This window comes from Delphinapterus leucas, chromosome 10, assembly GCF_059928025.1.
Source record: "Delphinapterus leucas isolate spDelLeu-1000000601 "Yukka" chromosome 10, BTC_Dleu_Yukka2, whole genome shotgun sequence".
Classification (NCBI taxonomy): Eukaryota; Metazoa; Chordata; class Mammalia; order Artiodactyla; family Monodontidae; genus Delphinapterus; species Delphinapterus leucas.
The window spans coordinates 67,647,091-67,670,334 of NC_143138.1; the positions used below are offsets into that span (position 1 = coordinate 67,647,091).

Sequence of the window (23,244 nt, forward strand, 5' to 3'; positions counted from 1 at the left end):
CCTTACTGTTTATCTCTTTTATATATAATAGTGTGTATCTGTCAATCCTAAATTCCTAATTTATCCCTACCCTCCCTTTCCCCTTTGGTAACTATAAGTATGTTTTCTATGTCAGTGAGTCTGTTTCTGTTTTGTAAATAAGTTCATTTGTATCATTTTTTTAGATTCCACAAAAAAAGTGATATCATATATTTGTCTTTGTCTGACTTATTTCACTTAGTATGAATAATCTCTAGGTCCATCCATGTTGCTGCAAATGACATTATTTCATTCTTTTTTTTATGGCTGAGTAATATTCCATGATATATATATATACCACACCTTCTTTATCTGTTCATCTGTAGATGGACATTTAGGTTGCTTCCATGTCTTGGCTATTGTAGATAGTGCTGCTATGAAGAACATTGGGGTGCATGTATCTTTTTGAGTTAGAGCTTTCACCTTTTCCAGGTATATGTCCAGGAGTGGGATTGCTGGGTCATATGGTAACTCTATTTTTGGTTTTTTAAGGAACCTCCATACTATTTTCCATAGTGGCAAGACATTGACTTTTTATTATTCTTCCTTGTCCTTAACCACTGATGAACTTGCTGAAGGCAACAGTATTGAACCAACTATGTAAGTCAGTCATTTCTAAGACTGAATATTTATAAGGAAGGGAATTGGTCTAGGTAGGTGAAAAATAACTATAAGATTGCTAAAGAGAAGTAGTATTCTTTTTAATGTGGGAAGGAAGAGTAACTCAGCATAGATCTCTTGAACTGTTGTTTCTCTTATCAAACCTGAAGGGAATTAAGAAGTTGGGCATATGTTGATTCATTGTTAATTATAGAGAATAGTGATAACAGGTTTGGGTATTAGTCACTATTCTCCTAGTCTTTGACAGTAGCTCTTAATGCAGGAAGAAAAGGCTTTTCTTTCTTTCTTTTTTTTTTTTTTAATAGAATTAAGAGCATTTCCAGTACCATTCCTTTGCATATGGCAGTGCCTTGGATTTGTGCCTTGAAATATTTAGCTTTAGCCAGGTATAATTCCAAAATAGACTTTTGTTTATTCTTCTTTGTATTTGAAAGTGATACTGCTGATGAATTAAACTTAGTTTTGTGGATAATCATAACATGACATGGTTTCTTTAAGATGAATATAGATGGATTCTGTTATTAAAATAAGGACCAATAGTGATAATAATAATTCAAAGCTTATTATCATCTCTTGTACTGCTTCCTACCTAATAGAAATATAATTAAAATGACAACTTCATGACATTTAATATCATTTCATCTTACAAATTCCTGGTCCCTATTATTTCAGACTTTCAACTGAATGGGAACTCTTGATTTTCTGGCCATGACCCTTAAACTATGAATTAAAATTGCCATAAGCTTATCAAATGCTGATCAGACTTGAGGGTCCCATAAAAGATGTATACTGATTATTAAGAGAAAAGGCTTGAACTGGGGAGGAATTCATTACACTCGGCAAGTCAGTGACTAGGAAACGTCAGTAAGAGGCAATTCAGAGGCCATATCTAAGTTAAATGCTAGCTCTGGCCTTGTTACTGAACAAAGTTCGTATGCCCAACACACAGTGAGGCCAAACTGAAATGTTGGTGTTTGGAGCAGAGAAAGGTTTATTGCAGGGCCTTGCGAGGAGATGGGTGGCTGGTACCCAAAAATCCCTGAACTCTCTGAAGGGTTTCAGCAAAGCACTTTTAAAGGCAAGCTGAGGGAGGGGCGTGGTTAGTTGCACACTTCTTGGTGTTGGAATCCTTTGTTCTTGCAGCTCTCCACTTAGGTCATGACATCCTTGTAAACCTCCAACAAAACAAATGTTATTCTCTGTTTTGCAACTTTTTATCTCTATGTGAATGGACCATTAAAGGCCAGAGCCCTGGGACTTCCCCTGTGGTGCAGTGGTTAAGAATCTGCCTGCCAGTGCAGGAGACAACCAGTTCAAGCCGTGGTCTGGGAAGATCCCACATGCCGTGGAGCAACTAAGCCCGTGCACCACAACTACTGAGCCTGCGCTCTACAGCCCATGAGCCAGAGCTACTGAGCCCACGTGCCACAACTACTGAATTCCATGCGCCTAGAGCCTGTGCTCCGCAACAAGAGAAACCACCGCAATGAGAAGCCCACACATTGCAATGAAGAGCAGCCCCTGCTTGCCGCAACTAGAGAAAGCCAGCGTGCAGCAATGAAGACCCAACACAGCCAAAAAAAATAAAATAAATTTTGAAAAATTAAAAAAATATAAAGGTCAGAGCCCTAAGAATAGGCTATCTTTCTATATTTCAGGCTATTGGCAACATTATTTGACAAAAGATGCAGAGCCAGCATAACCAAGCACAGGCAACAGAGCACAAAGGTTAAAGTAAAAGAAACAGATCTGATATGGAGTCAGATTTGTTCTTCCCTATTACAACCTTAAAGTCAATAAAAGAAGGTAAAAATGAGGTTATCATCCCTAAGAACTTTTGAACTACGGAAATAAGTTTTCCCTTTGGGAGTTAGTTACAAAGCCAGTATATAATTGTTCACAGCATAGTTGTAATTGCCTTAGAAAAGGAATGCAGCATACTGGACTTTTTAGGAACTAGCATGAATTTATCTAAAGGAAAGTGTGTCAGCCAGAAGAGTGATTTGTAAATGATAGAAACATTAAAAAAAGGAGAATCACAGAGTCAGATGTTAGTACTGCCCATCCAGATACTTTATAGGGAAAAGGGAGTCTTTTTTTTTTTTGATGTGGACCATTTTTAAAGTGTTTATTGAATTTGTTACAGTATTGCTTCTGCTTTGTGTTTTGCTTTTTGGCTCCAAGGTGTGTGGGATCTTAGCTTCCTGACCAGGGATGGAACGCCACACCCCCTGCATTGGAAGGCAAAGTCTTAACCAATGGACCGCCAGGGAAGTCCTGGAAAAGGGAGTCTTGTTAAGCTGGCCCTACCCTTTGCATCTTGGGGGCACATCCCTCTGGTAAACTGGTGCATATATATAATGGATAAGCAAGGTTCGAGGTTCTAGGCAGGAAAGAACTGGTTTTTCAGCAGTCAGCTATGAAGTAAAGTGGAATTTAAGATTTGAACCAGAAAAAGGTAAAAGCCAGGAACTGCAGCATAAATCACCTATTCAGAATAATCAGAGCCAGTGGAGATTTCATGAAGCCCAGTCTATAGAAGAAGAGGCATTTATACAGCAGAGAGAGATCTGGTTTCATTATGTTATAGAGATGCATGCATCAGACCATCTGACTGTCCTTTGAATATCCTTTGATGATTCATATGACACATCCATTTCCCCTTGTTAGAGTTCACTCCCAAGTGTGCAGCCTTCTGATGTTTTGACTCTTTAGGTACAGTGTTGGTAAGGCCAGTGCCAACATCAGGCTGTCTTACTATTTTTCACTGTAGAGTGATAACTTGGCATATTGTTTTGTTTATTATATTTTCTTTTGGAACTTAAGGGACGGTTGAGATATTTTTATACTCCCTGGTTCATGGCACACTATAGTCATAAGTACATTTAAGCCTCCTCTCTTACACCTTATTTTCCCCTTTATTCTCTTGCTGTTGCTCCTAGTTTGCCTCCACCTTCCTGCTGCTAGAAATAGTACTGTGATAAACATCCTATAAATTTCCTCAGGGACCTATGTGAGAATTTCTCTGGGATATCACTGGGAGTGGGATTGCAACATTGTAGAGTATATGCCTATTTAACTTCACCAGATTACTCCCCCAAATTGCTGACTGGGCTGTACTTTCATGATTTTTACAATTCTGTTGGATATAAAAGTGGCATCTTATTGTCATCCTTTGCTTTTTTTCCTTTTTTAAGCTAGCAGTATTGGTGACCATTGCTTTATGTATTTCTTTTTAGGATTTACCTTTTTGTTAATTATTATGCATATCACTTGTCTATTTTTCATTTGGGATTTTTCTTGTTGATTTGTAGCAATCCCTTATAATTTATTTATCTTTTTTGGTTGAAGTGTAGTTGATTTATTATATTAGTTTCAGGTGAACAACATAGTGGCTCAGTATATTTATAGATTATACTCCATTCAAAGTTATTATAAAATATTGGTTATATTCCCTGTGTTGTATAATGTATCCTTGTAGCTTATTTATTTAGTACACAGTAGTTTGTACCCCTTAATTCCCTACCGTTATCTTGCCCCCCCCACTTCCCCCTACCTACTAGTTACCACTCATTTCTTCTCTACATCTGTGAGTCTGTTTCTGTTTTGATATATTCATTTGTGTGTTTATTTTTTTAGATTCCACATATAAGTGATATCATACAGTGTTTGTGTTTCTCTGTCTGACTTATTTTGTGAAGCATAATACCCTCCATGTCCACCCATGTTGTTACAAATGGCAAAATTTCATTTTTTATGGGCAAGTAATATTCCATTGTATATGTACCACATCTTCTTTACCCATTCATCTGTTGATGGACACTTAGGTTGCTTCCATATCTTGCCTATTGTAAATAATGCTGCTGTGAACATTGGGATGCATGTATCTTTTTGAATTAGTGTTTTCATTCTCTTTGGGTATATCGCCAGGAGTGGAATTGCTAGGTCGTATGGTAGTTCTACTTTTAGTTTTTTGAGGAAGCTCCATACTGTTTTCCATAGTGGCTGCACCAATTTACATTCCCACCAGTGGTGTACTAGGGTTCCCTTTTCTCCATTCATTCTCTCCAGCGTTTATCATTTGTAGACTTTTTGATGATGGCCATTCTGACTGGTTGAGGTAGTACTATGCAAAATATATAAACAGCTTATACAAGTCAATAGCAAAAAAAAACAACCAAATTAAAAAATTGACAGAAGGGGCTTCCCTGGTGGCGCAGTGGTTGAGAGTCCGCCTGCCGATGCAGGGGACCCGGGTTCATGACCTGGTCCAGGAAGATCCCACATGCCGCGGAGCGGCTGGGCCCGTGAGCCATGGCCTCTGAGCCTGCGTGTCCAGAGCCTGTGCACCGCAACGGGAGAGGCCACAACAGTGAGAGGCCCGTGTACCGCAAAAAAAAAAAAAAAAAAAAAAAGGACAGAAGGCATAAACACATTCTTCCAAAGAAAATATATAGGCACATGAAAAAATGTTCAATAGCATTAATTATTAGAGAAATGCAAATCAAAACCACAATGAGATACCACCTCACACCTGTCAGAATGGCTATCATCAAAAAGGACACAAATAGGGGCTTCCCTGGTGGTGCAGTGGTTAAAAATCCACCTACCAATGCAGGGGATATGGGTTTAAGACCTGGCCTGGAAAGATCCCACATGCCACAGAGCAACTAAGCCCGTGCACCACAACTACTGAGCCTGTGCTCTAGAGCCTGCGAGCCACAACTACTGAGGCTGTGAGCCACAACTACTGAAGCCCGCGTGCCTAGAGCCCATGCTCCACAACAAGAGAAGCCACCGCAATGAGAAGCCCGTGCACTGCAATGAAGAGTAGCCCCCACTCACCGCAACTAGAGAAAGCCCGTGCGCAGCAATGAAGACCCAACACAGCCAAAAAAAACAAAAACAAAAAACACAAATAAGCATTGGCGAGGATACTTTTTAAGGAATACATACATAGGTAGTTAAAACATGAAAGAATAAAAGGATACAAATCAAGACCATGGTTACCAGGAGGTTGACAAGGATTGTTATTAGGGATGTGCGCATAGTAAGATTCAAGGGCCAAGGCCAGACGTGGTGCCCTGGCAGGGGTGCCATGATCATAGTTTGGAAGCACATTTAGATGACTTGGTGTTGTTTGGTAGCCTAGTCCAGAGAAGAATGTCTGTTGGAGGGAGGGCAAGGAATGTATTGTGGTAATAACTTTACTCAAGAGAACTTACTAGGTTCCAGGTGCAGTTAACCCCTGTAATAACCCTAGATAGATGCTCCTTTTTTTGTTGTTATTGTTAAAAGGATGAGGTAACCAAAGTTACGCAGAGATTAGTGAATTTGCCTGAGGCACTGCAGTTCACAGAGCTGAGATAGAAAACTAAGCATTCTGACTCTAGAGCCAGTACCCTTATCACTATGCTGTATTGTCTTGATATTAAAAAATTATGAACCCCCCAGAGCAAGGGTCAGTAGTAGGAAGGCAGGAGATTGTCTGGATAAATTTCACAGATTGAATGTTTTTAATGGTGTTCAATATAAATTGTAAGAGTGGGGTGGTGGGGTGAAGTAAATTTGTGTTTTTATTTAAAGTTCCCAGCTGTTTTGTTTGTTTATTTCAGTAGGTAAGACTAGAGCAGACAGGGTTAGGATTTGGCACAGCAAAATCCCTTTATGCTCTTGGAATTACGGCCTTGTGTGAAAGTACTGTTCATGAAGCATCTCTAGATAACTTGGATGCAAATGTGCACCTTCTGCCTTTCCCATTCTTTGCTGAAGCTGGGTGACTCATATTCTGAAGGGGCTTGCTTGGCAGGGTAGCTGCTATCATTTCTGCCCTGTATATACTGTCACCAGAGTGTGGAAGCTGTGAATGGACAGATGCTATGCTGCAGTCAAGAGACAAAGCTTTCTCAAGGGCATTTTTCTGCTTTGTAATGTGTTTCATTTTTCATTCACTCTGGGAGTGAGATATATAAATGATCTAGCTTTTGTGTTGATTCAGCAGGGGATCATTGCACTTGTGCAGGTTTGGCTGCTTTCATTTGTTAATATTTAAGGTAATAAATGGCAGTGAAGGCTGAATTGAGACTGCTTGACTTTGTGACCCAGAGAAACACACTTGGTGTAGGGGATGGGGGAGGGGCTTTATGTTAGGGGTTATTTAATTTCTTTTTTTAAAAAAAATCAAAGAAATATGTATATATGGGTTTTAAAATAATATATTAAAAATAACTAGGCCTTTAATGAAAAATAGTAGTTTTTGGCCCTATCTCTTCCATTCCTGTTCCATACTTATTTTATTCAGTTCTTTTAGCTATTTCTTCTAATATTTCATATTTCTAAATAATATTCTTTTAATGTACATCTTGATTTTTTCTATTTTAGATGTCATTTAATGATTTCTTATTATAGAAGATAAGAATTAAGCTCTGAATGTTCTTCTCCATACACGTATACTCTTTCCCTCTTCCAGTACTTCCAAAATAGTTATATCACCTTTTTTTTTGGTTAAGTCAATATGCAGTTGCTACTATGTCTGTGTAATTACTTTTACTTCTGAGCCATATAGTGAATTAAAGTTACATTTCCTTTCTTTCTTGTGTAACTTTGTTTTTTTATATTAATAATTGTTTCTCTTTTCATTTGTTTTGTTTTCTCAGTTTTCCTTCTCCTAGACTTCTGGCAGAAATGAAAATCTTCTTTGAGTATATTCAAATACTTTAGGTATTTTATAAGTTTAATTTTTTTTCCCAGTGACATCCTGTATGGAGCCCTCCAACCTCCTGTGTTGGCCAGACAATTTTCTTTGCCCCCTCCCATGTCCCTTTGTCTCCTGGGTTAAACCAGTGTCACCTTAATTCTTGGTTTACTTCCTCATTTGATTAATTACTTTCTCAATAATTTCCTGAGAAAAATGTGTAGGAGAAATTTTTTTGATATTTTGCATACTTGAAATGTCTTTAGACTACCATTACCTTGATAGTTAGTTTAGCTTGATATAAAATTCTTGGTTACAAATAAAGTACAGAAGTTTTAAAGTATTGCTTCATTATTTTCTAGCTTCCAGTGGTGTTATTGAGAAGTCCAATGTCATTCTAGTCATTCTAGTCTTTTATTGACAAGTTGTTTTCATGAAAGATTTTAGGATGGTCTCTTTGTCCCCAGTGGTCTGCAGTTTTACAGCAATGTGTCTTACATGGGCTTTTTTTGTTTTTTCCTGTTGATTATGCTGGCTCCCCAGTGAGTTCTATCATCCTGAAAACTCATTTCCTTCAGTTCTGGGATATTTATTGTATTACTTCGTTTGCAGTTTCTTCCTCTCTGTTTTCACAGTTTTTTCTTCCTAGAACTCTTTTATTAGAATTGGACATCCTGGAATGATTCACCAGTTTTCTTATATTTTCTCACCCATTTATCCATTGTATTATGTTTTTTGTTTTACTCTCTGGCAGAGTCCCTCAAAGTTCTATTCTATCATTATTACTGAATTTTGTTTTAAATTACAGCTATCCTCTTTTTGCCTTCTGAAAGCTTTTTTGGGCTCTGGATCTTTTTCTCCTGTGTTATATCCTGTTCTTTTTTTCAGGGATGTACTATAATGTTTATACTCTCATGAATGTTAATTATTATTTCTTTGGAATCTTCTTTTATTCCTGGAATTGTTTCTGTTTCCTCCAATTTCCATTTTTCTGATTGGTTTAGGTCTCATTCCTTCATGTTGGAAGCTTTATTCATTATATGGTATTCTTTTCCATTCATATTTAAGAATGATGCATTAAAAATTTGACAGAAAGCTCTGTGAATGGGGCTAGTTTTTACCGACTGGCGGATATTACTGTACAGTGATCAGAAGAGAGCCTGGCTTCTCATGGGAGAAGGAGAGCAACTGTCAATATTTCTGGGTCTTTTCCCCTGGCTGAATTTTCCCAGTGAGGAATCCTTCATTCTCCTTCCTAGGAAGGCAAAAGTCTGGCTATCAACACTTCGGGAGCTCAGTGTGGGAAGGGCACTAAGGGCATCATTTATTACATAGTCTTTGACTTAATTTCCCTGTTTTAACATCATCAGCTCTGTTTGGTGCCCTGCAGTAGTTTAGACTCTGTTTTAACCTCTGTAGAGAGTAAAACTATCATGTGGGAAAAGCCTGGCAGAATAGAGTAGGGGTGATTATCTGAAGGTCTTAAAGCCTTTTAAAAGACTTTTAACCAGTTCTCCTGTTTCCATTTCCCAAGCTCATGCACCAGACCTACCGCACTGGCACATGCACATATACATCTTCAGAGGTTCTTGGTACCTCCAGAGCCTGAGCCTTTCTGCACATAATTGGCTTCATTCTTATAGATTTCCTTCCTCTCCCCACCCCTCCGATCTCGGAGAGATAGCAGTGAATGGTCCTGAAGAGAGATCTTAGTTCCCTGCCCAGGAATTGAACCTGGGTAGCCTGGATGAAAGCCAGAAATCCTAGCCATCAGATCACCAGGGGCTAGAGGCTAGAAGCAAAGTGGCCCTGGCTCTTACCCCGTTTGAAAAATGAATTTCTCAAGTAGGCAAAAACTGTTAAAAAAAAAAAAAAAAAGGTACAAAGTTTATTATCAGAGACACAGCATAACATGTGGGAGAGCACACAGACAGGCAGTTTGTTTATTTAAGGCAGAAGCAAGGCAGAAATACACACCCGGAGAAAAAGTGTATGGGCATCCTCTCTAATGAGGAGGAGTGCAGTAAAGAGGTGATTTAAATCACTTATATAGGACAGTTCTTCTGAGTCTTTGTTTACCTTTGGTCAGTTATCTTGTTTCTTTCTTCACACCTGACCGGTCCTAGGACCCTCCCCAACATGCGTGCACAACTTTTTGCTAAGATGGAGGCCACCACAGAGGTCTGTGGGGGTATGTCCACACTTATTATGGGGTGGCGCTCCCTCCCTTTTTGACCCCCAAGGAGCCTTCCTGCGCATGTGCAGACACGGAAGTTTTTCTTGACCTCAGGAGTGGTCATCTTATCTCTTTACTTCAGCAGGCTCAGCTCTTGCCACTAACTTTGTCCTTGGAATGTCTAGGGAAAACAAAGCTTCAGTTTTACTCCACTTGACAAACACCAGCTGTTCAGCCCAGGGTGAACGGGTGTGTATTTCTACCTACTACTAAGCCACCGGGCTTAGTTTTCAGTCTTTTATTTTGGCCCAGCTATCTACTTTCCAGCTTTCAACTTTAACATTTGGAGGAGGGGGTAATTGGGGCTGGTTTCTTATTGGTCTCTGTATCTAAAAAGAGATATCTAGGGGAGACAGATTAAATGCTGCCTTTAAGTAGAGCTTTGTTCAGTCTTGTGTAGAAGGGCTCTGAGCCTGAGAATGCCTCAGCTGTCCACAGCCCACTGTTAGGTAAGTTCACTGTGTTCAGAATCGTGAATGGGTGCCCTTGACATCAGCAGCTGGAGCTTCCATTTTTCATATCACTGATATTTTACTTACCTTTCAGTTAGCTTTGATCCCTTCTTAGCAAGATCCTTATCTGCTCTAGGGAAAGAATATGATAGGCTTACTTAAACTAAGACTTTTAAGTCTTAACTCTCCTGTAAATATTTGTTGTAAAAGAGGATTGAAGGTATAAGTGGTATTATTTTGGTTATCAACAAGTCTGTAAGGGAGGAAGTGTTTGGGTTGAGACTGGAGTGAGGAAGACATGTAGGCCTGTGAGAGGTGGAGGAGTAAATATGTATGTCAAGCAAAGAGAGTATATAGACACACCTCCATATTAGTGAGGAGTTTTAAAAGAATTTCCACATTACTTATTTGCATTCTTATTTCTTGAAAATATATGCTTGAAGATCTGTGTGAAATAGGTTGGATTTACATCTCTTGTTTCACAGAAATTTCTCTTTTGAAAATCAGTTTCAAGCCTTGGCCAACTAAGTTGTTGAACAACCTAAAATGAAAGTTTAAATTCTTGGGCTTAAAGATATTTTTGGCAGAAAGTTCATTAAAATTGCAAGCACTGCAGTTTAGGTATTTTTTGTATTATACTGGGATGAGTGCTAGAGCTTTGGTATATAATATAAATATTTCAAATAGGGTTAGTTTATTTCACAGTAAGACACTTGATTATTAATAGCAATTAAAGAAATACTGGAGAAGTTTGAATATATCCGGGTTCTTAATGGTTAATCTTTTAGCAAGAAATAAAAGGAGTAAATAAAAGAATGTTCAAAAGTAAAAGGTAAAATGGAGAGAGATCTGGGAATCATCCCTTAACAACTTAAACTTGAGATGCAATGTTTAATTTCCATTAAATTGATTTTGACCCAAAGTTTTTAGTACTATGGCTCTCTTTGATGAAAGCCGTACTTTTGATGTAATTTTCTTTAAATTAGATTTTATAATCTTATATTAGCATATGTTAAACAATCTTTATGCATATATAGTTTCAAAATAAAGTTAGCGTGTTTATGATGGATATTCTACAACTTTACTCATTTACTGACCCAGAGGCATCATTGCAGCACAGTCTTTCTTGCAACACTGAGTTACAAGCAGTTTAGTAAAAATAATTTTTAAATCTGGCGTATTTCTGCAGAGCTCCGGAATTCTTTCACAATGATAAGGCAAATTCTATCTGGCTTGTGCTGGCAAAGTAGTTTAATTATTCTAAATGTATCATTTCTACTGATTCTTTGGTATACTTTCCAAATTCTGTGACCATTCTTGACAAATATTAGACAAATATTAGAGCTTTTGGAGAGGCTAAATGTGTTGCTAAGATTTCTTTTTCCTCGTCTTTAAAAAAATTTTTTTTAATCTTTTTATTTTTTTTAAATTTCTGACAGCGTTGGGTCTTTGGTGCATGCGGGCTTTCTCTAGTTGCGGCGAGCGGGGGCTACTCTTCGTTGCTGTGTGCAGGCTCCTCATTGTGGTGGCTTCTCTTGTTGTGGTGGACGGGCTCTAGGCACATGGGCTTCAATAGTTGTGGCGCATGGGCTTAGTTGCTCCACGGCATGTGGGATCTTTCTGGACCAGGGCTTGAACCCGTGTTCCCTGCATTGGCAGGCGGATTCCTAAAGCACTGTGCCACCAGGGAAGCCCAAACTTTTTCATTATTTTATTTGTTATGGTGATCTGTGATCAGTAATCTTTGTTACTACTGTTACTCACTGAAGGCTCAGATGATGGTTAGCATTTTTTTAGCAATAAAATATTTTTCATTGAGGTATATACATTGTTTCTTTAGACATAATGCTATCGCACATTTAATAGACTACAGAATAGTGTAAAGATAACTTTTATATGCACTGGGAAACAAAAAAATTTGTGCAGCTCTCTTTATTGCAGTATTCACTTTATTGTGGTCATCTGGAACCAAACCCGCAATATCTCTTAGGTATCCCTCATATACTGTTATTTTGATCGACTAAGGAGTAGGTTTCTCAGTAGAAAAGGATTTTTCAGCCTGAGTGGGGTATTTAGCTGTCCTGTGGCATCAAGTGCTCTTAGGTAAATTGTGTGCTCTGGAGCCAGTCTCCGATATTGTTCAGGTTGAATGGCGTGTGTTCTCTTCTGCTAACAAACCCAAGAGTACCATGTGGTGTCAGAGCAGTGCTGGTGGAGCCTCTAGGGCTAGGACCTCTGGTCAAAGAGACCATTAGGTTGGTCTGGAAAAAGAAATTAGCACCACATTGATTATAATAGTAGTGCTGCTTTCTGATGGTATCCATTTCATTCTTAGTGCAGGGTTAGTATTCCCAGCTTTATATAATTAGGAACAGTAACTGATTTTCTATTGGAAAAAAATACTGTACAGTTGTTCTGGTTATCTACATAACAAACTACCCCAAAGCTTTGTGGCTTAAAACAACTGCTTAGGGCTTCCCTGGTGGCGCAGTGGTTGAGAGTCCGCCTGCCGATGCAGGGGACACGGGTTCGTGCCCCGGTCGGGGAAGATCCCACATGCCGTGGAGAGGCTGGGCCTGTGAGCCATGGCCATTGAGCCCGTGCATCCGGAACCTGTGCTCCGCAACGGGAGAGGCCACAGCGGTGAGAGGCCCGCGTACCGCAAAAAAAACACAAAAAAATCCACTATTTATTATATTTCATCCTTCTCTGGATAGAGTGAGCTCAGCTGGGCAGTTCCACATAGGGTTTCTCATTCTGTTGCAGTCAGATATTGGCAGAAGCTGTAGTCTTCTGACAGTGTGGCTCGGCTAGATGTGGCATCTAACATGCATCACTCACACAGCTGGGACTGCTTAATGGAGTGTCTCCTTGTGGCCTCTCCACGTAGTTTGGGCTTTTCACCACAAGCCCACGTAGTTTGGGCTTTTCACGGCTGGATTCTGAGAGGGAACCTCCCAAGAGCATGTATTCTAAGAGACAGGAAGCAGAAGCTGCCAGACTAGTTAAGGGCTATGCCTAGAACTAGCTCAGCTCACTACTGTAATGTTTGATTGGTCAGAGCAGTCTCAGAGCCTGCCCAGGTTTAAGGCTGTAAAGAAGTAGGTTCCAGGGAAGTCCCTGGTGGTCCAGTGGTTAGGACTCTTAAGCTTTCACTTTGGTGGCCTGGGTTCAGTCCCTGGTTGGGGAATTAAGATCCCCCTAGCTACAAGGCAGGGGAAAAAAAAAAAAAAAAAAAGGAAAGAAAGAAAGAAATAGGTTCCAGTTCATACCAGGGGAGTGTCAGATTCACATTTTTGCAGAAGAGCACTTGGGATGGGAGATATTGTTGTCATGTTTGGAAAATACAATCTGTTAGAAACTCTTGACTAAAAAAATAAATAACCATATAATGCCTTAAAAGAGTATATTAGTATATTCTTGCATTGCTATTGTATGTGTGTGTGCATGTTATTACATAGATATTGTATGTATGTGAGTATATGTTATGTGTGTGCATGTATATATGCATACACACATGTATACACATACATATATATGTGATATTTCAGTATCAATATACTTCATTATATGTAGCTTTAAAAAAGACACAAAACTGCACTTTTAATTAGTGTTCACAAATCTCAAAACCATCTAACAGTTGAACTATCTTTCCCCTGATTTGTGTTACCACTCTCCATGAGACTTTTTAATGTCTTTTCCTCTGTTTTCAAACCTCTAACACCCTCTTCCACTGTACTCACTCTCAGCTGATGACTTTGCTTTTTATTTCCTTGGCAATAAAGCAGCCAGAGGAAAAATTTAGTTCTATCACCAAGTCTCCCAACTATCTGTGTCATTACTCAGTTCTTTGCCCTTCCTCTCTGTGACAACAGAGTATCCTGGTTAAGCGAAACCTCCCCCCCCCACCTTTTAACCTGGGACCCATCTCTTCTTGACTACTTAAGGATTTAACACCTGCATCATCAAATTTTCCCTTCTACTAGATTGTTCTCTTCCGTATACAAATAGCCTAAAATTTTGTTTCATTAAAAAAAAAAAAACCCTCCCTCCATAGCACAACCCTGTTTTGCTACATTTCTCTGCTTCCAGTTACTGGAAGTTCTACAAAAGAGTTGTCTATGCTCTGTCTCCATTCCCTCCTTTCCCATTACTCTTGAACTCACTCCACCCATTCCATCAGTGCTCAGTGATGGCCACCACAGTGCCAAATCCAGTGGCCAGTTCTCAGTCTATATTTTATTTAACCTCTCAGTGCATTTAACAAAGTTCTCCTTAAACCCTGTTTTCAGTACTCTCTTGCTTTTCCTCTCACTTCACTGCTTACTTCTCAATTTCCTTTGCTAGATTCTCCTCACTTTCCTGACCTCTAAATGTTGAAACTCGGTGTCAAACTTAGCATGTCCTAATTGAACCTTGTTTCCCTCTTCCAGACATGCTTCTCGGGTTAGGAAAAAGAATGATCCTTGTTTGCATTCATATCTCACATCTAATCTATCAGCAGATCTTGACAGCTCTAACTACAAAACATGTCAAAATTCCAAACTCTGAAATGTTTACCTTTACCATTCTTACCTTTGTCCAGTCAACCATCATCATGTGGATTGTTGCAATAAATAGTTTCCTAACTGGAACCCCCACGGTCCTCTTTGCCTTTTCATGATTTATTTTCAACAGAGCACTCAGAGTAATGCTTTCAAGACTTATGTCATATCACATCACTCTTCTATTCCAAATCTCCAGTGGCTTCTCATCTTGCTGGGAGTAAAAGCTAAAGACCTTAACATAATTTACAAAGGCCCTGCCTAATCTGGTCTGTGTTGCCTCTCTGCATCATCACCACTTTCCCCCTTGTTCACTTTGCTCCAGGTGCGCTGACTTCTTTACTCTCTGTGAATATGCCAAGTTCACTTCCACATTGAGGCATTTGCTCTTGCTGTTTCTCATGCCTATAAAATTTCCCCAGTTTTCCTAAATGCTGTCACTTTATTTCATTCAGGTTTCTACTTAAAGTTCGGCTCACAAGGAAGCCTTTCCCTGACCATTCTACCTGAAGCAGTAACTTCTCCTACTCCCCAGCCAATGCACTGTTGGCCACCCACTGTCCCTATCCTGCTTTAATTTTTCTTCTTAGAATTTTCACCACCATTATGTATTTGTGTATGGTCTATCTCTGCTCTCTAGAATGAGAGCACCATGAGAGTAGGGACTTTTTTGTGTGTGTGTGGTACGCGGACCTCTTACTGTTGTGGCCTCTCCTTTTGCAGAGCACAGGCTCCGGACGTGCAGGCTCAGCAGCCATGGCTCACGGACCTAGCCGCTCCGCGGCATGTGGGATCCTCCCGGACCGGGGCACGAGCCCATGTCCCCTGCATCGGCAGGCGGACTCTCAACCACTGTGCCACCAGGGAAGCCCAAGAGAGTAGGGACTTTTGATCACAACGAAGTAATAGCACTCAGCAGGTGCTCCATAAGCATTTGTTAATTGAATGAATAAATCAATGCTTGTATATGTATGTAGTGGATTGTTGTGTATGGCTTGATGGGAAAATAATAATCCTAACTTTCTATTTTAAACTTAGACAGGTGGCCCTGATTTATCATAAAGAAATGCATGTGCTGGAAACAAACACCACATTGCCTTTATTGCTTATCTCAAGATCTCAATTTTGCAGATGTAATTTGCTTAGGCTTTGTTGCATTTGAACTGGCAAGAATTTGAGTTCTGCCCATCTGCCAGCATTGTGTACCATCAAGGTGCTTAAGTTTTCTTCATATGTTCATTGAGTGAAGAAAGAACAGCTTGATGTAGTTAGAGTGCATGATTTCTAATGTCTTCTAGTTAAAAATAATTTCTCTTGGGCTTCCCTGGTGGCGCAGTGGTTGAGAGTCTGCCTGCCGATGCAGGGGACACGGGTTCGTGCCCCAATCCGGGAGGATCCCACATGCCGCGGAGCGGCTGGGCCCGTGAGCCATGGCCAATGAGCCTGCACGACCGGAGCCTGTGCTCCGCAGCGGGAGAGGCCACAACAGTGAGAGGCCCGCGTACCGCCAAATATAATAATAATTTCTCTTTAAGATGGACCTTTAAAAATCTAATGCTCTAGTGCTCCATTAGATGATTTCTAAGTAGTATGATGTTCCAAACATTTTAATCATAAGCTCAGAGCCACTTAAAAACATTAGCTGATTCTACTGATTTGTAATTTACTTCATAATTATAATTTTATTTACAGTCACTTGAATCCAGCTTATTTTGACAAGTGTCTTTTTAGGGGAAATCCAGATAGAGATTTTACTAAGACTATGGTAAAGATTGATCTGTCTTTAAAAGCATTCTTATAGATTAGTTACATTCCAAGAATTTTAATTATCATATAAAATTGTGCTTCTCTATAATAAAAACAGAAACCGAAAGATTCCAAAATCAAGATTTCACTTGTGAGCAAATAGAACTTTAGTTCTTAAACCTATATTCTTTAGTAAAGATGCTTATTTTTGTTAAGCATCTACTGTCATGGCATTTACAATTTTTACTTGTTAAAACCACTGTGATGTCCATAATTAAGTTCATTAAGCTGTTTCCATTTAACTCTTATAAAGGTGACGCTTTTTTTTGGTTTTTTTTAACATCTTTATTGGAGTATAATTGCTTTACAATGGTGTGTTAGTTTCTGCTTTTTTTTTTTAAATGTATTTATTTATTTATTATTTTTTGGCTGTGCTGTGTCTTTGTTGCTGTGTGCGGGCTTCTCACTGCGGTGGCTTCTCTTGGTGCAGAGCACGGGCTCTAGGCACACAGGCTTCAGTAGTTGTGGCTCGTGGGCTCTAGAGCACAGGCTCAGTAGTTGTGGCTCACGGGCTTAGTTGCTCCATGGCATGTGGGATCTTCCCGGACCAGGGCTCGAACCCGTGTCCCCTGCATTGGCAGGCGGATTCTTAACCACTGCGCCACCAGGGAAGTCCCAGTTTCTGCTTTTTAAGAAAGTGAATCAGTTATACATATACATATGTTCCCATATCTCTTCCCTCTTGCGTCTCCCTCCCTCCCACCCTCCCTATCCCACCCCACTAGGTGGTCACAAACCACCGAGCTGTGCCGCTTTTCACTGAACTGAAAAGAGTAGAACTCTATGACACTAGGGACACATACTGTTTTCAAAAGCTAATTAAAGCTAGATGAGGCCTGGAAACCTGGAATGAATCTCACTCCAGAGACTGTAGCTTTATGTTGAAACAGTTCTTTAAAATAGGGCAAGTGATTCTCTCTCTGCCTACCCCAACTTGAGTATCCTTCCTGGAGAAACCAGGGATGTTGCTGGATGGTTGAAATCTTTGTCATACATAGTAGCGTCTGTCAGAGAAAACCACTCTAGGCTCCTGTGTTTCTTTTGGTTCTGATTAAGTTTAGTAACTTACTGGAAAATTAATAGTCCAGGATAGAGTAGAGATAGACAGATGGTACTTTGCATAAGCCAGATCAATTATGTTGTTAGATGTCACTTTATAGAGATTTTTAGACAGTAGGAACTAAGGACTTTGGTTTAAGATTCTTAAATAAGCCTCTCTTTACATTGCCTGTTTTTAGAGGTTCAGAGAAATGAGCACTTTTCATAGTTTAACTATTTCTCTTTTTTTTTTTCATTCCCTTTCCATATCCCTTTTTTATTTCACCCAACACCAAAAATGCCCTTTCAGAAACATAAAGTAGATCTTTTCTACAAGCTACGCCATGTGATGAATGAACTTATTGACCTTCGAAGGCAGCTCCTGTCTGGTCACCTGACTCAGGATCAGGTGCGGGAGGTTAAGCGGCACATCACCGTGCGCCTGGACTGGGGCAATGAGTAAGTATGAATGTCATTTGGGCATCTCTCAGTTTCATTTATGATAACTCAGTCCTCATAGAATTGTACCTGATCAAAGCTTATCTTTAGGGATTAAAGACATTGCTGTATTCTCCACTAAGCTTTGATCATTTTTACAATGAGTAGCCGTTTCTTTCAGTTTATAGCAAAGGACGTTCACTGGTTCTACTCATTGAAACTCTCTCAGCCTCTATTTTCACTTCCAGAAAATTAAATAATTGGACTACATTAGCCTCTGGGGTTTCTTCCATCTCAAATTCCTTGATTCTAAACCTCAGTAATCAGAATACTCTTTTTTTTTTTTTTGCGGTACGCGGGCCTCTCACTGTTGTGGCCTCTCCCGCTGCGGAGCACAGGCTCCGGACGCGCAGGCTAAGCGGCCATGGCTCATGGGCCCAGCCGCTCCGCGGCATGTGGGATCTTCCCGGACTAGGGCACGAACCCATGTCCCGTGCATCGGCAGGCGGACTCTCAACCACTGCGCCACCAGGGAAGCCCCAGAATACTCTTTAGTTTCATCTCTTAGTACCTTTGAATTTGGTGTCCTTTACATTTTATAGCCATATAATGAATCCGAATAAGTATATACTCTACAAATGGGAACTGTCTACATCTGTACATCAGAATATTCTTAACTAATTCATCATTCAGAAATAGTCCTGTATTTATGCAGTGAGTATGACTATTTACTATTGCCATACAAGTAAAATTATAAGACTTTGGCATGGGAAGCTGGAGTAGATAGTACTCAGATTTTATTTCTTCCTAGATTTAATAATTGATATGATTTTCAAATGCTTTTGCCTCATTCTCTTAAAATCGGGTCCATTGAACTTTGAAGTGACGAGGTTGCTTCCTATTTAAGATATACGTTTACCTTAAGTATATTTTAGAACAAGTCTTTAGCTCTTCTCCCCCTCAAGACATCATTGAAATGATAAAAAATAAAAAGTGGGAGGAGTGCAGCAGTAAATGGGATATGTGAACCCATTTCCAGAAGCTGAAAAGTAGATGGAGAATTAGTAACAGAAGAAGAAGCCTGTAATGTATGGAGGAAACTAGCTAATGAAGGAGTTGGTCTGCCTTGCAGCTGCTAGAATCATGGGAGAAAGGGAATGTGCCCTGGAGCTTAACAAAAGGAAGTGCTTAAAAGTATGTAAAGTAATAATTCACTACTTTTGCTACCATGAGTAGCAAACCTGGCAGCCAGGTGTTTCCCTTTCAGATAGACAAATACAAAGACCAATTGCCTAGGCGGAAACTGGGCAACAAAAGTTTGAACTGGGACTTTATTGCAAAGCCCTCCATATTGAGGCATTTAAGGGTTTCAAGGTGTAATGAACAAATCCCTTCCACTTACCAGAAAGAGAAGCTTCCTAGCCACCCACCCATGTACAAAAAACTCTTCACATTTCTAGTGCCTTTTAAATTTGAATGGACAATCAAGTATTACCAAGTATTTGAAGAAATCCTTTCACAGGGAAGAGAGGGAGACCAGGATAAACAAAATACCTGGCCCTAGAGAGAGTGAAGATTAGTAAAGAACTTTAAAGATCTCTGAGTATCCTCCAAGAGAATCAGGAAGATTCATTATGCATTATAAAATGCTACGAAAAAGGAATGGAGAGTAGGATTTCAAAAAAGAATTTAGGCGGAGAAGAGGAAGATAATTTTATGTCATCTCTAGGAAAATAAAACAAAAAGATGGGAAATGGTTGAGGAAAAAACAACAGTACAGAGATTCAATCTAGGGGATCCAACATCAGACGTTATATTTCCAGGAAAAGAACAAAGGCAATAAAGAGGAAATTCTAAAAAAATGATAGAAGAGAATTTCCTAGAGCCAAAGAGCAGGTGACTTAAGATTGGAAGAGTCCATCAAATACCTAGTATAATGAATGGAGAAGAAAAACCAAAACCTACAGTGAGGCACACTAAGATATTTCAATATTTGGGGCTGAAGAGAAGATCCTAAAAGTTTATCAGACAGAAAAACAGGTCTTCTTACAAAAGAATAAGATTCACACCAGCCTCAAAAGTTTTATCAGTAACACTGGATGCTAGAATATAATGAAGTAATATCTTCAAATTTCTGTTGGGAAATGATTTGCCACCCAGAATTTTATAAACAACCAAACTATATAATCAAGTGTAAGGGCCAAATAAAGCCCTTTTAAAGTATTCAAGGATGCAGAAGTTAACCTGTCATGGCTCCTTTCTTAAGAAGAGACTTGAGAATGTGTTCTTCCAGAAATAGAAGAGTAAATCAGGAAAGAGGAAACACGGGATCTAATAAACAGTGAATCCAACCCAGAGTGGTACTGTTCAGTAGAAAAGAAAAAAGAACAACTCTACATTAGTTATTTGTGACACCATCCTATCCTTGTTTGTTTCATTAAATTACAACGTCTCTTGACTGTTAATAGCATTGCTTGGCACACACCACAGACTCCTTGTATGATATAACATGAATTCAGATGTACGATAGATCAGGCAGTGTTCTTTAAATCTAACTTTGGGCAGTAAAAATCTTAGCAAAATGTAGTATGTTAACTTACAGTATAGCTACTGATCCTGTCTCCTCAGCTCCAAACAGTACTATATGGTATCATTGTACTTATTTTTAAAAATCAATAATGGTAGTAATTTGCAAACATAGCATCACTATGTGCCAAGCAAATTGTTACTCTTGAACTGATGACACTAATAGTTGCATAAATCATTGTGTTGCAGTTTAACTGCACTATACATACCAGTAAATGAACAAGAGAAATATTTTAGAAATATCAATACCTCTTTATGATAAAAGTTAGAAAACAGACCAATCAGATTTTGCAGTCAAATCTGAAAACTTAAAGATGATAGCTTGGAAAAAAGTTCAAATTATATTTGAAAAAGGCAAAGAACATTATAAATACCTGTCAGTAAAGTACAGAGCTGTTCCACCTTCATTAATAACTTTTTCTCAACAAAGTGTGTATGTGCTTGTGTGTGTGTAGGGAGAGTATTTATATGTTCATTTTGATAAACAATATAAACCAGAAACATAGTTCCATTTCCCCCCCACCCCACTATTTTCCCTTCTCCCTCCTTTCTCGAAACCCTGATCCTTCTCTCCTGGTGCTTCTGTATCTTCTTTCCTCCTTTCTCCCTTCCCTTCCACTTCTTTCTTTCCCCACTTCTTCTTCTTTCCATTTTCCCCTTTACTCCCAGTGGAAAATACAGTCACTTAAAAACTTAAATGAGAACTTTGTAGGTCTACTATTACTAAAGGAAAAAGACGTATTGCCTCCCAAACCAATAGGACAATTATCTCTGGTTCTCACTCGAAGTAACCCTTTTAAAAATGTTCCTTCTTAATTTGAAAGAAGGGATGGTGTACTGCAAAAGTAAAGTCATTTCGTATCAATAGGTTAGATATAGGAGACTGCTCCATGCAACAGCTGAGCACTGATAACCGTATCCATTCTTCCCATTGTATGCCCTCATAATTCCACTCTTCTTGTTCCACGACACTTTTATAAATGCCATAAAATATTGATAAGCTTAACATATGCTGGCATGTTTTGGGTGCACAATCAATATTTTCTGAATGTATTTTTACGTTGTAATTGATGTAATTAAATATTAATCCTATGTAATTTTAAACTTTATGCCTTTTTCTTTAGACTCTTAGACTTTATAGCTCTGCCTTTTCAAAACCTATTTCAGACACTGTTAATAACAGCTATTAATAGTTTATTGAGTACGTCTCCCTGTATCACTGTGGCAAGTACATGGTCTAACTTATCTGCACTTTTATAATGAAATGTGATTATGCTCTTCCAAGACAAGAGCTCTGTTTTACCTAATGAGGAAACTCATAAAAAGGCTCAGAAGAACTTTATCCAGTGTTGCATAGTGAGTGGTAGAACTGGTGTTTGTACCCAGAACTGATGCCAAAGCACATATAGTTTATGTAGGACCTTACTATCTTTATGATCATTTTTAAGTGTGAGTCTTAAAACCAGGAAAATTATTGTCAGTATCTGTAGTCTGTGGGTTATTTGATCTTTGTTCTGTTATCTATACCACATGTCTCATAATATATATATCTGCTTTAACACTGAGTTAGAACTTTCAAGGATAAAAACTAAACTGGTACTATACTCTTGTATTTAGAGTTTAAGTTAAATGCAGAGCCCTCCACATCTACATAACAACTATTTTAATTTTTTTCCCTGAGATTAAGAATTTTTATTTATTTGGCTGAAAATTTGAGGATTCTGACATTAAATTTACGTGGCTTATACTTGTTGGCCTCTTTGCCTATGTGCACGCTCAATCCATATGTGAAAATTATTAAAATTGTATTACGTAGAAATCAGCATTTATAACATTGTGTTCTAAAATACAGGAAGGGCATAAAACAAGGTTGTATTCAAATTAACTAGCCATTATCTCTGCTCAAGTCTCCTATTCAAAGATTAAGTCAGTTAATTACATCCTCTCCAAGGGAAATTTAAAATAATTTGTCTAGCAATGTAACTTTAATGTGTTAATTTAACATTTTTGACACCTTCCATAAAGATATAGAGAAAAGTTTCTTCTCAGTCTCTGCTATCATCACTACAGTAAATATAGCATAGATGAGTTAAAAGTTGCATCAACCCAGGACTGACACAGCCTAATTGATCTTTGCCATAGAAAAATACCTAAGTAAGAAATACTTTACTCTTAGAATAATTTATAGGATTTTTGTATTTCTTCTTTAGGTAGAAAGTACAATTTGATTAAAATGTAAACATTTTATAAGCTTTTGTTGAATTAGAATAATGTTTCTATAGATTTCAAGTATCAAATGAAAAACTTGGTATCTTTTTATTGTGAAGTCTCATCATTTAAGACAAATCACCAATAAATGTATACTTTCTAGTTATTCTTTCTCTCCCCCTCTATCAAATTATTCCCTTCCCTCGCTTCTCTTTTGTACCTTCTCGCAGGTTTTCAAAGATCCTAACCTACCCATGTCCCTTTCTTCCTGCTTAGTTTATGTTCCTTATCAAGGGAATTGCTCTTGGAGGAAGCAACACAAGCAGTAGTTTGAGTTATACTATGCAGAGAATACTGCCACCACCACCACCCCCGCCCCCAACCCCAGCGAGTTTCCTGTGAGTAAATTTTTAGCTAGGACTCAGAAAAGTTTATGGTTCAGTACTTTCTCTTTAAGGACATAGTGATATTTTCCAGCTTCAGGACATCTGAAATTAGTAGAAGCTTCCAATGCCTTCTTAGAGTTCTTCTGGTATAAGGTGTTGTACCCATCAGTCAGTTTCTTGCCATACTTAAGTCTGAGATAACTATGTTTAAACTATG

At 38.8% G+C, this 23,244-nt stretch overlaps 1 protein-coding gene across 1 annotated transcript in view; it reads left to right on the forward strand.

Annotated features, from left to right (window-relative positions):
* Positions 1-23,244, forward strand: part of DOCK3 (dedicator of cytokinesis 3) — a 416,069-nt gene that overhangs the window by 188,935 nt on the left and 203,890 nt on the right. Inside the window, exon 6 of the mRNA XM_089919399.1 lies at positions 17,720-17,868. Coding sequence (XP_089775525.1) covers positions 17,720-17,868 — 149 coding nt within the window. The remainder of the gene's footprint in view (positions 1-17,719; positions 17,869-23,244) is intronic.